The 18,884-nt window shown below is 35.4% G+C and overlaps 1 protein-coding gene across 3 annotated transcripts in view; it reads right to left on the bottom strand.

Moving 5' to 3' along the window:
• Positions 1–18,884, bottom strand: part of LOC107656714 (neurocalcin-delta A) — an 89,253-nt gene that overhangs the window by 5,957 nt on the left and 64,412 nt on the right. For all 3 annotated transcript variants that reach the window (XM_016444655.1, XM_016444653.1, XM_016444654.1), the window contains one exon: positions 1,681–2,080. In XM_016444655.1, coding sequence (XP_016300141.1) covers positions 1,681–2,058 — 378 coding nt within the window. In that variant the 5' untranslated portion in view covers positions 2,059–2,080. The remainder of the gene's footprint in view (positions 1–1,680; positions 2,081–18,884) is intronic.

Below are 18,884 nucleotides of genomic sequence, written 5' to 3' on the forward strand. Positions count from 1 at the left end.
AACTCGCATTCACAAAATTCAAATTACAAGTAATACTACTGATGATAAAGAATGGGTTGAATGTTAACAACTTCTGTTTCCATATAACTATAAACTATGATAAAAGTTCATCAGCATGCTCATTAATTTCTTTGGGAAGTTCATGCAGGCCAAATCTGCACAGGTTTATCGTTACATCCCTACTCGTGAGACATCATGACATTATCGAGTATATTGCAAAAACTAAACAAAACACACCTACAGAGGCACGCATACGCGACGTGATGAAGTCTGGTTAGATCAACTCAGGCTTTTGTGCGCGTGCGCATTTAGAGTGCGTTCTTTCACTGCATGATTCAGTCTATTAATATTCATTAAGAATGATCACAATTCAAGATAAGGGGGCAGAAATTGTATATATTTATATCAATTCAAAAAGTTAATCAATTTCACACGAAGAGAGACGTTTTTTCTTAAAAAATCAGCATGGTTACAAATGTGATATTGATTTTATACAACAGTTCATTAAACAATAAGTTAATATCAAGAGATTTACGTTTTAGACATCATATTGGCTGTTTTTGCGCTATTTCGCCAACAAAAAAACTAGGGATGCACCGATACCACTTTTTACAGTACTCGCCCGAAACCGATACTTTTATTTTTGGTACTTGCCGATACCGAGTACCGATACCGATATTTTTATTGCATTTGTAAATTTTTTAAATATTGGGTACAGAAACCAAAAGAGACATTCCAAACAGCCACAGCACTGTTTTGCGTCTCTGAGCAACATGACAGTGTTTCGTTCCTGAATGAATTAACCGTTTAAATTATTTGGTTCAATCACAATGATTGGCTTATTAACAGTTACTTGCTGCCACCTACTGGTGGTTTTAATTTTACATTTAAAGTTTCTTTACATTTTTAAAACAATTTCAAATATCAGTATTCAACATTTCATGTTTAAAATATCAAAACATTATTTATGCATTTGTAACTGCAGGTTAAAGCATTCCATGTCCCTCTAAGCTGCATTAACATGTGTAAATACATCTAAATGCCACTTCATATGCAACTTCTGCAAAGATGAATTTTATTGATACTGATTTCATTTGTTTAGTAACAGCCTAAATGTATTATTATTATAATTGACTGATTAAATGTAAGAATTTGACTCAAAAGATGATGTATGATGTGGGTATAGCATTTTCCTTTTTTCTATATTACATCTAAAATTTCATAGTACAAATGTAATATATACACGTGATATACTGTATATTCAACAGGCTCTCAAGATCTGAGAAATCACCTGATGCTAAAATTACTCTTATCAGCAAGAAAGCTGCAAAGATAAATCAGGTCAATTTCAATGACAGCAAACATAAATAACCATGTGAAGGAGTGCTCTTTGATGAAAACCTGTTTTAGAGACTGACATAAGACTTGGGCTCTCTTTACAGTATGGAGCTTCCTGACAGTCTAACACCATGGCTATCCTTGCTGTTAACGCAAGTGAGAAATAACAACATATGCGATGTGAAAATTAGGTAGCAGGACTGGGTCGGGTTCTCTTTAGTGTCTCCTTAAGTGATATTTGATTCTATTTCAGGCTTCAGCAGTCATGGTGATGATTAGAAAATGATTTAAAGAGTGCCAATATTAGGTTGATTCATAAAAGCTTTAGGTAGCTTGACATACCTGCACAATCTCCAGCATCTCTGCTTTGCTGATGTATCCGTTTCCATCCAAATCATACATGCTAAACGCCCACTTGAGCTTCTGTTCCAGCTTCCCTCGTGATGTGACGCTTAATGCAATTATGAACTCCCGAAAGTCTATTGTGCCGTCGCCGTTTGCGTCAAAAGTACGGAACACATGCTCTGCAAACTTTGAGGCATCTCCGTAAGGGAAGAAGTTTCCGTAGATTTTCTTAAACTCCTCCATGGAGAGGTTGCCACTTGGACAGTCCCGTAGAAAGCCCTTGTACCATTCCTGGATTTCATGCTCCGTAAAGTCTGTGCTTTCCAGCAGGTCCTGCATCACCTCAGGGCGGAGCTTGCTGTTCTGCTTCCCCATGGTTTCGTTTCACGAGACAGCACTGGAAAAAGAAGGGGAAGAGAGAAAATGAGTATGTATGGTAAGTTTGGTAGGTTCAAGTCATAATGGTATATTGTGGTACCCTATGCTGCCATGATCCTTAAAGTAAAATGTCCATCCAATTTACTATAATTTGTGGCACAGTTAAGAACGAAATAACAGCCCTATTTTGAAGTGCAGTAATTTTGTTCATACAATACCATAAGATACATCCATGAAGACTGAAGATTTTTGAGCTATAGCAATGCATGTTTTTGTCCATCTAGAGTTACATACAATGGCTCTGCTTGCAGATTTATTCCAAACAGAGACATGCCCTTGCCAATCAAATACATCTTGATAAGAGGGAAAGACGTAGCTAATAAGACAACCAAATAACCAGCTCTGAAATGGAAACATTCTAGATCCAAGCTGGGAAAACAAAGCGACAGATGAAATAAAGCCATACACTGTAGTAACACTATGATGTAATTCTCAATGGCAGCTGGTGATTTACAATAACATGAGAGTTTAGTGACTAAGTGTCAAGCATGTCCAGTCATGCAAGTTGAGAAGTTTAACTTTAACTATGTCAATGAGTATCAACGTAATGCAGCGACTACTGATAATGACAGATACTGTAGTGTTAAGTAGGCAACACAAAAGAGAAATTGATATTACTGCTACTAGTGATTTCACTAGTAGCATGGTTGATCTTTGCCAACATGCAGTGATACTTTAAAATTTGTAAGCATACTAGGTGAGATTGATTCATGCACTTATTTGTTCTTTTTTAGCAGTAGGACAAATTAATTGTCTGTCAAACTAGAATTTAACTGACAATAAAATAAATGCCATTTCTGGTCATTTTAGATTTTTCAAAAGCTATAGCCAGTTGTGAAGCCCACCAGTAACATGAGGGCACTGAGCAGCAGGAACACCCAGTGACCAATAATACAGCGACTGAGTGACCTGCAGCGGTAAAATCACTGTATGTGTGAATGGAACATGAGTCTGATTTCCCACAATACCCATTCAAGCCAGTCACAAAAATAATTACGGTATCAAGCCATGAAAACCACTGGCTTTAAATATTTTAATTCAGAGAAATGTGTTCTGACAGTGCTGTAGTTTTGCCTCTTATGTCCTCATTAGAAGTACATATGACAAAATATGTGCAGCAATCCAAAACTGCATTAACTTTTGACAATGAAAACTTTTCAAAACATTGTATCCAACAACAGAATTAAAAAAAATCCACAGAGAACATGCATAAAACAAAACTATAAAGCCATACACAAATTTCTCTGCTCAATAATTCATTTTGCATAGCAACTGCATCATCATCTAAAGATTGTAGGCTGCAGAGCGATACCAGAAGGCATACTACATGGGAACATGAGGCGATTTTACAAGACAAGATGCCTTTTATCATGCAAACAAAGATCCCTAACGATGCTCCCTTTCTGCAGAATAATATCCCTAAAAATACTGATAATAATAATAAAAAAAAATCATCAACACCAGGACACTTTCCCATCTCCCTAATGACTAGATCTAAACATTGAGCCTTTGGAAGCAGTTTGAGTACAAATTTCAATATTACATAAGATAAATCATAAAAGACTTCCACCTCCATATATCAAAGGACTTGAGACTTTTCCTTTAAAAACAAAAGGTGCAACAGCTAACTACTAACACAGGATTTAGTATGAGTAAATGAGCCAGAATATAAATGAAAACATGTCAAAACAAATCCAACAAAAACATTCTGATAAATCTAAAGATGACAAAACATGTCTAGACATAAATGACTAGCAATCAATAAAAAAGGCAAAACAAAAATGTAAAATTTGTCCATGTGATAGGACATTAACAGTCCCTAGCTGCAGAGCCTCCATTCGGGCCGGAAGGTCTGGACAGGATCAGCTGTTACGTGACATCTGATGCGTCTATATGCTGGAAGTGACTCCCGTTTCTCAGATGGGTCATGGATCTTTGTACTAATCAGACAACTGTCTTACTAAAATTCTAGGCAAACATTTAGATGCACGCACGCACGCTCGCTCGCACACGCACACAAATATAGTCACAGCATAATGTAGAGTTTTAAATGAGCTGAATGAATCATGTGCATTAGAGCTGCGGGGTGAAGGTTAGGGCTGAAGAGGAGATAGTACTCACTGTTTGATTAGAACTGGAGTGTAGCTCTTCAAACATTACATTACATTACATTAGATCCTGTCTTAACTGGTTTCATGTATGGGAAAAACGTTTTGCTGTAGCAATTTCATAAAAATAAATTCCCTCGTTTACAGGCATTAGGCTACTAGTGTATTAGCTAGCAGCTGTTTTGTAAACCACGAACTATTTTGAATCATCCATTAATCATGTCTATTAATTCCAGTCATGCTGGACAAACACTTTTTTGTATTTGAAAAACTTTTCTGAACATAAATCATACCTATGAATTAAAAAGGATTTGGGATATAGTGCCAATATATTTGGATTACACACACTTATATGACAGTAACACAATGTACATGAAATTAAGGGTGTATTCACACCTGTCTTGTTTGGTTCGATTGAATCGAACTCAAGTTCGTTTCCCCTCTTGGTGCAGACCTTTTTGACAGGTGTGAATGCAGCAATCGCACTCGGGTGTGGATCAAACAACCGTACCGAGACCCAGCTGAAGAGGTGGTCTCGGTCCGCTTCCAAACGAACTCTGGTACGGTTCATTTAAGGTGTGAATATGACCCGACCTTGATCCGACCCAATTGCAGAAATCATGCTCAGAAACAGACAGCTTGCGCATATAGTGCTGTTATTTACATTTCAATGGCTTAAATCACTTGTTTTTAAACCACAATGCTTAAAAACACGTGCAAATGATGAGTTTTCGTGACCATGGCGCACAGCAACGTGACGTGAGCATGCAAAATAGGCTAAAGCTTGCCGCAAAAATTACCATGACTATGTTGGGGGAAAATAGTAAGGAGATATTTGAATTATTATGATCCTGACTCGCCATCTCATCATTGGACGTGCCTTTAGAAAGAAATGCATCTTTACACATTACATAATAATGAGAGTTTTTGTTTTGGATTTGAATTATTTCGTTTTGTAGTCATTTAAAGCTTTCTATAGATATATTCATCATGTCTGTAAGGAAAAAGTTCGCTGAGTTTCAGTGCATTTTTGTGAAGCGCTTCTGTTCAAGACCGAGACGGCAAGCGCATCCTATTTGTTTTCTTTATTTTACAAAAGCACAATGTTTTCTTGATATTGTGAGTGCACACAAATAAAAATAGACCCTTTATAGTTCCGAACGATGCATTATTATTACCTTTATGAGCAAAAATGACGGCATATTTAATTTGTTTCCACAGATGTCCTGAAGCGCGCTTCAGCTTCCACTCTCCGCACAAACGATTGGATACAGCTTTACACAAAATGTGAATTAAGAAAATATAAATCTTTAAAACAGTAAGACTGTTGTACAGATACAGTGTATTATATACATTTTCTGCTTTTTTCCTTTTTAATTATTCGACAAAATAGTCAGTGAAAGGAAAATACTGAGGAAAGAAAGAGAATAAAAAACGGGAGCACTGTACACCAAGCTTTTGCGTGCCTGTTTGTGCTGTGGCTTTGACAATGCTATGCTATTTAAGCTATTATTTATTGACTGTTGCACACCAACCTAATATTTGGTAACACAATGACATGTAACAACAAATATTGTCTGATTATTTTACATGTAAGAAAGACTTTTTAAAGTAGTTTATTTTTGCACTCAAATGACTCAAAAGTCACAGTAAAGACTTTTACACAAACAAACAAACAAACAAAAACGTGTATCAGTTTCAACAAAAATATTTAGCAGTAGGGATGTAACGATTAACCACGTGCCGGTTGAAAATCGATTCAAATATGTGACGATTCAAATCGGTTGAGATGCTAAACAAATCGTGATTCAATTAGGGGTAGGAGTTTATATGAATGTATGTCTGAGGGGTCTTTAGAAGTACTAGTAGAAGTATTTACAGTACTGTTTTAGAAAAGTTTAGATTGTATTTTTTCTTTTCATCTTGCCTCTGTATAATGCATATTAAAGTTCATAAGTGCAGCACTGCTTTGTTAACAGCGAAAACCAAGGAAACGCTTAACGCGCCACCTACTGGCAGAGAGTGAATCTGAGTCTCGTTCAGCTCAGCTTTCATGCAGATATTTTTTTATGTATAGTTTCACAAAACTGAAGTCAAATCATTCTGTTTTTGCTTCAAATTTCGAAATTATACAATCTAATTTAGATTTAAAACTGCTCATGTTGCATGCATGCAGCATCTTTGTTTGGATCATGAATAAAATGCAGTGGTTGCCTCTAAGTTTAAATGGAAAGAGCACAGACAAAGCCTTATTTTGTTTATATGAAGATATTTTTTTTTATTTGTGTTGATTTGGGGCTTGTTTTAAAATTTCAATTTAGTTTTGATATTTACATTTACATTAGTCTATATTAAAATTGTTATTTAGCAGGTGCTTTTATCCAAAGCGACTCACAAACGAGGACAATAAAAGCAATCAAAACCAACAAAAGAGCAATAATATGCAAGTGCTATATTAGTATATTATTATAGTCTTATATTTCAATTTCACAAAGAAACGTGCAGCATTTTATCCAAGCAATAATAAAAGGACACATTTAATTTATAATGTCTTAAATCTCATTTTGTAAAAAAAATAAATTGTGAATCAAATCGAATCGTGAAATCAAAATCGTGAATCGAATCGTGAGTTGAGTGAATCGTTACATCCCTATTTAGCAGCATAACCATATTCAACTGTGATAAGAAATGTTGCTTGAGCACCAAATCAGCATATTACAATGATTTCTGAAGGATCATGTGACACCAAAGACTGGAGTAAAGCAACATGAATAAATTACATTTATAAAACATTAAAAACAGAAAACAGTTATTTGAAAATGTAAAAATATTTCAAAATATTACATTTTGTATAATTATGAATTTCACAGTATTGAGCAACATATTGAGAAATAAATGCCAGGTACTGACGTTTATGACAGGGAACAAAAGGATGCTTTGTAAAATACATCACTAACCCCTTCAGGCAAAACCCAGACACACATTTTCATTTGACATACAATATTTGTACTTCATGCCATTTAAACATTGAACATAGAACAAGATTAAAAGCAAATGGAAGGACTGGAACCAGATGAGGATAGAATCAGAATAACCAATTTGTTCTTTGACTACATATAACAGCAGACAAGAACCAAATCCCGTATTGGCCCAGTAAACTGGCCATTCAGTCTAATGACAGAGGCCATTAGCAGTAAACACAGAACAACAACTTAAGGGCTTCTTCTTTGGACTATGTGTTCTGAACTCTTTCATGTGACAAGACTGAAACGGTCGACTGTATCTCTGCAACTGAATATTTATAGTGTCATATGCGTTTAATCTATCTTTAACTTCAAATTGACAAGGAAAGCAGATGATGAGGTCACACTGGATTAGCTATGAACTACATTTACAACATTCTTTTTATATATGTCATGTGCTGAGAAATAGTTTTCAGCTAAGAGGTGTCATGGCTGACAGGCATGTATTAAGTATCCAGCATTAACCCTCCTGATTAAACTGAACATCAATTTAAACACAGAGGACAGACTGGGGCTTAATTACAACGTAGTTAGCAATGCTGTCTTCATGTACAATAATGAATCTCTGTGACCTCTTGCCATGTTGCTATGGAAACAGACACTCCATGCAGCATTGGTTAGCAGAGAGAAAACAAATCAATGAGACTACAGATGTTTGCATCTCTAGACGGAACACTGCTGCTCTAAACGGATTTCCCTAAAATATCTGTATTTCAGCCATTTGGAGAGATGAGACTAATTGCACGGTGACAGTGTTGCACAGGGAAACTATTACATTTCTGATCGTTCCTACCCATAGTTCACTTTGCTTGTGATCCAGCGCAAGCAAACGTAATCTACAAATCATTAGCCAGTAAAATGTTTGGGGAAAAGACATCTCAGGCAGCTTGTTGCTTAGCCTTAATCACACCTCAACCTTTTACTTCCACAGTAGAGCAGAAACAGATCTTAGCTGGATCTTAGCTGACAAGAATTAGCCAAGAAAAGGCAAAAATATCAAGCAGGGCACTTAGTGTTTTATTGTTAATTAACTTAATTTAAAATTGTTTTGAAAAAAGCTTAAATTAAATAAAACAAATATTAGATATACATTTAAAACAAATATTAGAAAAACTTAAAATAACAAATTTTCAACTGAAATGTTCAAACTGAAGATGACGTACTAAAATTACTAAAACTGAAATAAACTAAGGCTAAATACAAATTTAAACTGAAAGTTTTTTGCAGAAACCAAATAAATATTTCAGCATAACTAGAAAACTTAACATTTATATGATATTTCCAAACTTCCTTGATATTTTCCAAATTGCCATGACCGTGGGGACCTTGAGCTATGGAGAACTAGAAAATGACTACCTCTCATAGCAGATATTACTATTTTATTTTATTAATTTTTTTAAATGTCTCAATTGTTGATGACATGGAGAGAACTTAAACAGTGCTGTCTGATTTGTGTGATCAGAAGGAAACTGCAAAACACCAGAGGTTAAAGAGAAAACCATTCTCTCTTGAAAGGAAACAATTTCTTGTTCACAGTATATCCTGACCTATTCTGGCATTAGTGCAAAGCTGTCCTAAATCTCCCATATTTAGTTTCTCCTCCTGAATCGTCTGGGTGACATGACCAAGGGTGACAATGATCTGTTTAACCTTACTGGTGTAGTCACCTTTACTCTTCTAGCCTTTCAAATTATTTATTGTTCTCACATTCATCCTCCATCACTGCAGTCACTGCAGTAGAGGAACATAGTACAGCAGTTTCAATCTCTTGTACATGGTTCATTTTACTCATGTCCAGTACTATATCTCATAGAAGAGTTTACACATACTCAGATGAGCTGTCTTTTTATTGAACAGCAGATAATGAATGAACACTGAAAACTGATTCTTGAAATAACTTGATAGGATCCTAAATGCAATATGACTGATCTGGAATAGCCTTCCTGATAACGTTCGGGGTTCAGACACACTCTCTCTGTTTAAATCTAGATTAAAAGACACATCTCTTAGGTTTAAGCAGTCTTCATCATTAAGCTAAATTTAGGGATGCAGCGATATTTCGGCCGACGAAAATTATTGGCCGAAAATGGCATTTTCGGTTTTCGGGCAAAAGAGAAAAGCAAGCAAAAAATATGAGCTGAAAATGTATGTTGCGCCGCACAGCCCAACAGTGTTCAGCGTGCAGGTTTCACTCTCCCTCTAGTCGTCATCGCTAATGCTCACCGGAATAACAAAGTCCACTCAAATAACGTGCCAACAGGAAATTTCTATGTAGTATACTTGTTCCTGTTTGCAATAGCGCTACTGTGCTGTAACATGGGAACGGTGGTTAAATGACACTACCCTCTCGTTCACTGATCTGCTCCCCGACTATTCACTATTTGGATAATTAGTCAAAAAAGTTATAGCTGATTCTGTTGCATAGAACTGAATAAAAATAATATATTGCTATTTAATATTAAAATATTTTCTGTCCAATTTGTGTTACTATCAAAAAGTTAATTTATTGACTTGTGTTTTTTAAATTCAGTATCATTAAAATTATTGAGTTAAATGAAAAAGTCTTACAAAATTACTTTATATTATTTAATAAAATAAATAATTATAAAATTTTTACATTATTATTAGAGATGCACCGATCGACCAGCCAGGGACCGGAATTAGTGGATTTTACTCATGATCGGCCCGGATCGGTGACGTCACACTTACGCTCCCATCCGCATTTAAACATGTCGTTTCGCGCGTGAATGATTCTGATTTTAATTGCATTCAGTGTAAATGGCGACTGATAATGTATTTATGTCGTGCCAGATGAGGCTCGCGCCGCCTGAGTGAGTGAGAGAGACTCCTGCAGAAATCAAAACAAATGAGCGCAACAGCACACACAAAGTAACTCACAGAAAGTTACAGATGCATACTGCGGTAGAAAAAAAAATATTTATAAAATATGATTTAGGTAAGCAACATTACACGACCAAGACGTTTCCCCGAATATCAATATCAACACGATTGCAATGTGACACTAATATAGTAGTTAAATAAACGAAAAAAACAAACAAAAAAAAACAGCCTAGCAACAGGCTTAAAGCTATACACATTTCTATAAATTAAAGCATCTCTACCGGAAATGTACAAAATGGGAGAAAAAAGCAAGTGTGCAACATTCAAGAGCGTGACAAAACGAGAACAGCTGTGTCCAGCTCTTAGCATGGTGGAGGATATTTTCTGACATGAAGTTCCCTGCAGAGAATGAGCCGGACACAAACAGGGCAAAAAATGACTCCTATTTGTTTCAAACTGAGAGCAAATCCAAGCTATCTGACAGAGTGCAGGTTTTTTTCCCCACTTTGTGCAACTGAAGGGGAATTGAAATGGAAACAGTAAACATACTAACAAAGTTCATCATGTCTTCTCAAAGACAAGCAGAGACACAGACATTTACACAACCTAAAGATCACTGATAAAAATGATTCTGTGGTTAAGTAAATATTACAGAAAAACAAATGTAATTTCTACATTAAATAATTTAGTTTAGGCAAGAATAAAAAGTAAATTCTATATTAGTACCCAATTCAAGCTTGTAGAAATTAAAGTTTGAACTTGTTACTTGGAATTGTTTGTTTACAAGGATTCTTTGAGTAAATAATTTTTCTATTGTGTACCAAGTATTGAGGTTTCTGTGTTCATTTGGGTAATAACTATATTCATGGTTCCAGGGTTTGAAAACTAGTGAGGACTGGGATGTTAAGAATTGTGATAGAATAACCCCTACAAATTCAACTCATTATATACACCGTTTCAGAGACTGACATGTAGATGTTTGTGAAAGATGTTTTTTGTTTTGGAGGGATGAACACTGTTAAATTATACCATATTTATTGCATCAAAATACGTCTTCTGCTGGACGCCACTCGTGTACGACAGTTAGCGGAAGCTAGAGATTAAGGTTTATAAAGTTGTAAATATGGATATTTTTCTTACACAAACGCATCGCTTCACTTCAGAAGGCCTTTATTAACCCCCCAGAGCCATGTGGACTTCTTTTATAATGGATGGGTGCAATTTTTTGGACTTCAAATTCTGGGCTACCATCCACTCCCATTATAATGTATGGATTAGCCTGGACATTATTTAATATAACTCAGATTTTATTAGTCTGAAAGAAGAATGTCATATACACCTAGGATGGCTTGAGGGTGAGTAAATCATGGGGTATTTTTCAGTTTTGGGTGAACTATCCCTTTAATACTTTACTATAGGTTAGGGGTGGATAATTTTAATCAGTTGTTTATTATTCATGCAACAATACATATTACTGTTTTCATTAATAACCATTGCTATACAGATTATAACTTTTTCTAGTGTTCTTATGAATATTTTTAGCATGATTTTGTGAAAATGTAACTACTATACTGAATGAAATGGCAGACTTTTTCATGGCTAGTGTTCGCATATTTCATTTCATTCTGTAACCTACTTGTTCCGATCTGTGTATTAGTGTTAAATGCTACTGTTTTTGATAGCGATGATGTTTCTGACGGATAATATCATGATGTTTTTTGCGTCTGCCTTATCGAATTTGGTATCATGTCAGCAATAACCTGTCCGTGGGCTTTTTTGATTTACTTTCAGTTTAAGTGCAGCAATGCAGTGCTGCAAGATATTGCTATGAAAACAAATAAATATAAAATAATAAATAAATAAATAAACGAAATTAGTTCAAATCTTTTGCAAATAAGATAAGATAAAGATATCGCTAACCCTAAATGGCAACTTCCCACTTTATTAACTTTCTAAACTGTCAAATTAAGTGGAAAAGGCAAGTCCAAAGATGCTTATAATAGCTGGATCTGGCAACACGGGCTGGCGCCAGTGCCCTCCCTCACAACCCTCTCAAGCCTCGTTCACTCTGCCAGCGTCTCGCAGAGATCAATTTTATACCACGGACGCTAAACATTCTTTCAAACTGTCTAAACTTAATTATATGCTGACACTCACATGAGGAGTTTTAAACAGCAAATTGGTCATTCAGTAGTGTTGGGCGATATGGTCCTTTTTCATATCGTCAGCCTGTGAGATCGCCGATACACAATATTATCGTGCATGGGTGGGTGGGGCAAGAGAGAGAGACTCTCTGTACTTGTATTATTTCATAACTATTTGTGTTTTACACCGCGCGTGCGTGAGACGGAGAGAGCCAATGGTAGCACCAATAATCAAAATAATATACTTTCAAATATACTGATAAACTAACGTTAAATATAAAAATATTTAAAACGGCTAGTTCATATATATTCGCCTACAACAGTCATACAACGCTATTAGGACCGCGCGTCCTGTGACAAGTTTGCCGCGTTGGCGCACAGAAGTTATCAGTATAAAAGGTTTGCAAAATCAGTCAACTGTGAAAATCAAAAGTAGATTTATTTTAAAGACCAACAGTTTAACACTAAATATTGGACATGAACGAAACGTTAAATATAAAAGTATTTAAAACAGGTAAGTTCATATATTTGGAGTAAAGTTAAATTAAACGGACACATCATTCATACAGCGCTCCGGACCACGCACCCCATGACGAGCCCTGTTAGACTGATAACTTATCTGCATATTTTTATAATAACAATGATTAAGAATAAACATCAATATTTTTTATTAATGTGCTGTAAAGAAAAAATGCTGATTGCAGTTTTCGGCATGTTCATTCATACAGCTGTTCAAGAAAAGATGTCTCGAAAAGATGTCTCTTTTAGCAATCTTGACATAATTTGTAAATATAGGTTTATCACCTTGCAGTTCAATTTTGATGTGGTTTTAGTTTTATAGTCTGTTTTTTAAGCATTTCCGACGAGAAGCCTAATCCTCATTTGTGCGTGTGAAGTGCGGTGCTGCCTAATAATAATAATAATAATTATTTAATACATTAATAGGAGAATGAGCCTAATATCGTCATGACTATCGACAAAGACATTGTTATCGTCGATATATCTGACTATCGTCGATACACGATACTATCGTCACAACCCTATCATTCAGAGAACAAATTTTATTTTTGAACATGAAAAATTTACTGAGGTCCAGCCCTCGGTAACCTCATAGCTGGCTACGGCCATGACTATATTGTTTAGACACATTATCTTTGAAAGTGTAACAAGATATCTACTGCCTTGTTTACTTAAATGTTTCTAAGTGAACCATATGCTTAGGGATGGGTATCCTTAAGGTTTTAACTGTATTACTACTCTTACCAATACTGCTTATCGATCCGGTACTTTAACGGTATTCTTATCGGTACTTTTGTGTATACAGGTGCATCTCAATAAATTAGAATGTCGTGGAAAAGTTCATTTATTTCAGTAATTCAACTCAAATTGTGAAACTCGTGTATTAAATAAATTCAATGCACACAGACTGAAGTAGTTTAAGTCTTTGGTTCTTTTAATTGTGATGATTTTGGCTCACATTTAACAAAAACCCACCAATTCACTATCTCAACAAAGTAGAATATGGTGACATGCCAATCAGCTAATCAACTTTACTGAAATAAATGAACTTTTCCACGACATTCTAATTTATTTATTGAAATATTTAAAATATTTATTGAAATGAATATAAAACATCAATTTGTAAATGCACCAGTGTGCAGGCATTTTTAATTTTTTATATACATAAGATAAGATACAGTAAGAACATGAACAAAGAATCAAATTAAAACAAACTGACAAATACAATAAAACAGATACAACTGAAATAAACAGTGCTTTAATTTTTCCATGAAGGTCTACTAACATTACTGTTCAGGTAAGTAATATAGCCTACAAAAGAAATCTAATAAAGTAATCAAATGTAAATGAACACTGCATAGTTTTCACTGTATGAATTGATAGATTAATGCTTATTAAAGCTAACGTTATTCAGACTGAGAGCTGTGAGTGATTTTCTCTTTGTATTTTGTTGTATATTGACACACAACTCTCCCAACTGTTCACGCTCACTTAAGACATAAACTGTGTTTAAGTGAACACTCTCCAAGCCGGTCATTTTGACATATTTTGTGCGTATTTGATCGCTTAGACGTGCACCCGAAGCCCAAAGAGTAATTTGCTTGTCTAGTTGCGGTCCTTATTGGAGCGCGCGCACACATTTCAGCCTGGGGAACAGCGTCTGACTTCTGAATTGCGAATAGCAAAAATGCATCACAGATAAATGTCTGAATATTATTGCATATAAAAACAGCTGGTGACTCTGGTGAGATAGAATTTGCAAGACAATGTCAATATAGCAACAACAAATGTATGCGTGTTTTCTTAATCTCTTCAGTACCGACAGCAGAACCGTTAACGTCAGAGCCAGAGTATGTGAGCGGAGTGGAGCGGCAACTAGGCCTGTCGCAATAATCAATATATCGACCTATCGCGCCATATATGTACATGACCTCAATCATTTTTGGTGACGCAATATATCGCCCATTATATTTACTTAAAAATGAATGTCACCATGTTTTGTACATTCCACTTGCGCCTGTGTCTTTTGCAGCTTATCGTACATAACGTGGTGTAGTCATGAGGTGCTAGTTCAAATTACGGCTGCACGATAAATCGCATGCGATATTTAATGCGCATCTGGTCAGTAAAGCCGGTTCTGTAATCAGCAGTTCATCTCCATCACGTGCGTGTTTTCACATGGTGCAGCATTTACTACACAGAGCCGTTGTTCACTGACAAGCTGTGCAAAACATGCACAAAATATGATTGTGATTTTGCACAGCTTGTCAGTGAACAACGGCTCTGTGTAGTAAATGCTGCACCATGTGAAAACACGCACGTGATGGAGATGTACTGCTGATTACAGAACCGGCTTTACTGACAAGATGCGCATTAAATATCGCATGCGATTTATCGTGCAGCCCTAGTTCAAATTTAAAAAATGCTTCTACAAAAAAAAAAAAGTTTCATCTGTAGATATGGTCTTGTTTAGGGATCTGTGCCTTTGTGCATACAGACATCTGACTGCTAAGTAGTGATTGTGTTTTTCAGCAATAGTGTGCACCCTTCATTTACGGAGAAAAGAAGGTCAGGGAAAAATCTGTAGATGGAAAAATATCCATAACAGTAATTCATAACAGTACTTCATAACAGTAATATAATCCCTCCGTTTGGAGAAAGATAAAAGTGTGATTAAAAAAAGTATTACATGATATTTTGCTTTGCTAATATATTATATATTTACAGGACTCTTCTCTGGCATTCAATTGTCAAATATTTGTCAGTAATCACAGTTTATCAGGGTAACTGATCTCATACACATAAGTGCTACTTCTATGCATTTTGAATCACTTCATTGTAGGGCTGCACAAACAATTGGAAAATAATTGTGATTGAGACTACACCTGCTGTGATTCCCTGATCTTGAAAAGTGTTGACACTGTAGTCAATCACAGACATGTTTGTTGAGTGCATGAAAATTATGGCCATTCAAAGGCATTTATTTCACTGAAGCTTACCGAGTTCTGCACTTTTGCAAAGTGTAGACACAATGAAAATAAGATATTCATTAAAGTGTAGTAAGCTTCACTGTAATAATCCCTTCACAATCTGAATACAAGTGAACAAGAAACACTGAACAAGATCTTAGCAGAAACATTAGCCTATAATTCTTCTAATGTCTCCTAAAGTCTAAACTTCTCCCATTATTGTTGTTCTTTTATCTAAGCAACACCTATAGCACAGACATATGAGGAACTTTCTTAGGTTACAAATTCACAAATATAAATAGTACAAAAGGAAATATATTTTTTCTGCTATCTTGTGTGGCCATATCTTCTATACTGGTACAATTCTGGATGATTCTTAAATAGCCAGATTGTTTCAGTGCCAATGCTGCCTTCTCCCTCCATTTCACATTTTAAGAATGAATAACAAGCTTTTAACCAGTTCCTTACAGAAGCTGTGAACAGTCTGAAATAAAATACAATTTCCCCGGAAGTTTAAATAAGCTGCATCTTTTCTGCATGAGAGTTGCATAAGAACAATATTACTCAAGGCATATGCGTAGCAGAAATGACCAATCATTAAAACACTAGATATTCTCTAACAGTGAGTGGTTGCGAAAGAGCCTGTCACAGGCAACACAGCTTGTTTATCAACCCTACAATTAGCGTTCAACAAGTAGAGGTCTGCCACCAAGCCTAAGCTTGAAATATTAAAATTAGGTTTAGGTCAGTTTTTCATTTCAGCTGAGTCTGCAATAGGTCAGGTTATTACAAATAAAATATTATTATTCTTAAAGGGTTAGTTCATCCAAAAATGAAAATTCTGTCATTAATTACTCATCCTCATGTCGTTTCAAACCCGTAAGACCTTTGTTCATCTTCGGAACACAAATTAAGATATTTTTGATGGAATCTGAGAGCTGTCGGACCCTGCATAGACAGCAACGCAACTGAAATGTTCCCAAGTCCAGAAACGTTAGCAAGGAGATCTGTAAAATAATCCATGTGACATCAGGAGTTCAACCGTAATTATACGAAGCTACGAGAATACTTTTTGTGCGCAAAAAAACAACAAAAAAAAAACGACTTTATTCAACAATTCGTCTCCTCCGTAGGGCTGGGCGATATATAAAAAAAAATTCTCTCTCGATATTGTCAATTTTTACAATATTCGATATATATCTCGATATGTTTGCATTTGCTTTTAAATAATAAAAAAACATGATTTTTTTTTGCCCCCATTAAAAAAAACAACAAAAACAATTTAGATAGAAGTTACTGTTACAAAGTAAATACAAAATGTTTAGTGCAAATTTAAGCAGTTGAAAAAATCTAGACCAAGTGATCACTTACTGCTTTTTATTAAATGAACACATGTATATCCATCACGCTCCCTAAGGTCGCAAAACTCTGAACTTTTGGTAGTACCTAGGATAGCAAAGTCCACTAAAGGAGGTAGAGCTTTTTCGCATTTGGCTCCCAAACTCTGGAATAGCCTTCCTGATAACGTTCGGGGTTCAGACACTCTCTCTCTGTTTAAAAACCCCTTTATTTACAGAAACTAGGAGGTGGTGAAATAATTTAAATAATTAAATAGTTAAATAATTGGGAATAAGACAAATTAATTACATTCTGTAATTCCAAAAGTTTCAAGAACCAAATGTTCTGAAGAGTTCTTTATGACCATTGAATTTACATGTCTTTTCCAGTTTTTCACGATAATCGGATAAGACTTTTTTTTTGTTTTTACGCCCAATTAGCAATTTCTATGCAAGTAAATATTTTACATCTTGACGTAACTATAAAAAAAAAACTACATTTCCATGACTTTTTCTTGGTCTACAAATCACACTTTTAAAATTCCCTCATACAAATTTTCCAAGACTGTGGGAATCATTTAAGAGAGTTGTTAAGGGAATACGCTTAAATAAGAAATATGATGTCAGTTCACAGCTACATTTTTAGATGTTTTTGCTAATTTTTCAGAAAAGACTATTACACCAAAATAAATATAGAGGTGGTTTGCTGACGCCTCATTGAGTTTGAATGATATGTATGTATATTATGATGTTGCTGTATAAAGAAGCATTAGTAGAAGCATCAGGTAATGAAAGATGTGCTCAGTCTCTGATCTGCTGCTGTGCTTTAACTGTTGCATCATCAGCCCTTAATGTGGGTCACAGAGAGCAGTAATCCTCTTTATCTCCTTCACTTGACCTACTGTATGCATGTTTTTGCTAACAGCTATAGAATCAGAATCAGAATCAGAATGAGTTTTTTTGCCAGGTATGTTTTCACATACGAGGAATTTGTTTTCATGGCAGAAGCTTCCGCAGTGCAACAGAATGACAGCGACAGAACAAAAACAAAGATAATAAAAAAAAAAATAAAAAAATAAAGTAAATAAGGAATAACAATATATAAATTGACAATTGTATGTGCAGGAATATTACAATAGACAGTTTTGTATGAACAGGTATATTATGTGCAAATTTGAGGTGTAGACCAAGTATGTGTGTTAGATAAATAAGTGATGTGTGTTCCACAGTTATTGTCAAGTGTTCATGAGATGGATTGCCTGAGGGAAGAAACTGTTCCTGAGATATATATATATATAAAAATTAATACCAAAGACTTATGCACTCTCTGTCTATATTATGAAAACTGGTAAAACTAATGAAAAATATTATAACAGTGAAATTCCTAATAGTAATTCCAAATTGCCTATGTTTCTCTATTCAAACAACAGCGGTTGAGTAAGTGCATTTATTCAGCGATCACAATCGAAAACAATATAGTCGAGATCTCATGACAGCACACAGACCGGCTGAATGACGCTTTCATTTAGATCGCTAAACTCCAGCTTGTTTGTTGGTGTTTTCAGATCATCTGCAGCGGCGCTTCCGCAATGAGGAGTGAGTGCATGCGAATGGTTGCCAGATTGCTTAAAATAAGCAAAACACAGAGCAGAAAATGTATGCTTGTAACAGCGAAGCTCTGATTCGGGGATTTGAACTATTGATATCTGGCAACCGCACTCATGAAAGCTTGCGTAGTAGAGGCATGTAGAGCAGTCCGCAATAACATGTTGTCTCCTTTTTTGGACATTCGGCGCGTTCTTTTGGGAAAGTATGGTTGCAT

The sequence above is a fragment of the Sinocyclocheilus anshuiensis genome, unplaced genomic scaffold, assembly GCF_001515605.1.
Source record: "Sinocyclocheilus anshuiensis isolate Anshui unplaced genomic scaffold, SAMN03320099.WGS_v1.1 scaffold1683, whole genome shotgun sequence".
NCBI classification, from domain to species: Eukaryota; Metazoa; Chordata; class Actinopteri; order Cypriniformes; family Cyprinidae; genus Sinocyclocheilus; species Sinocyclocheilus anshuiensis.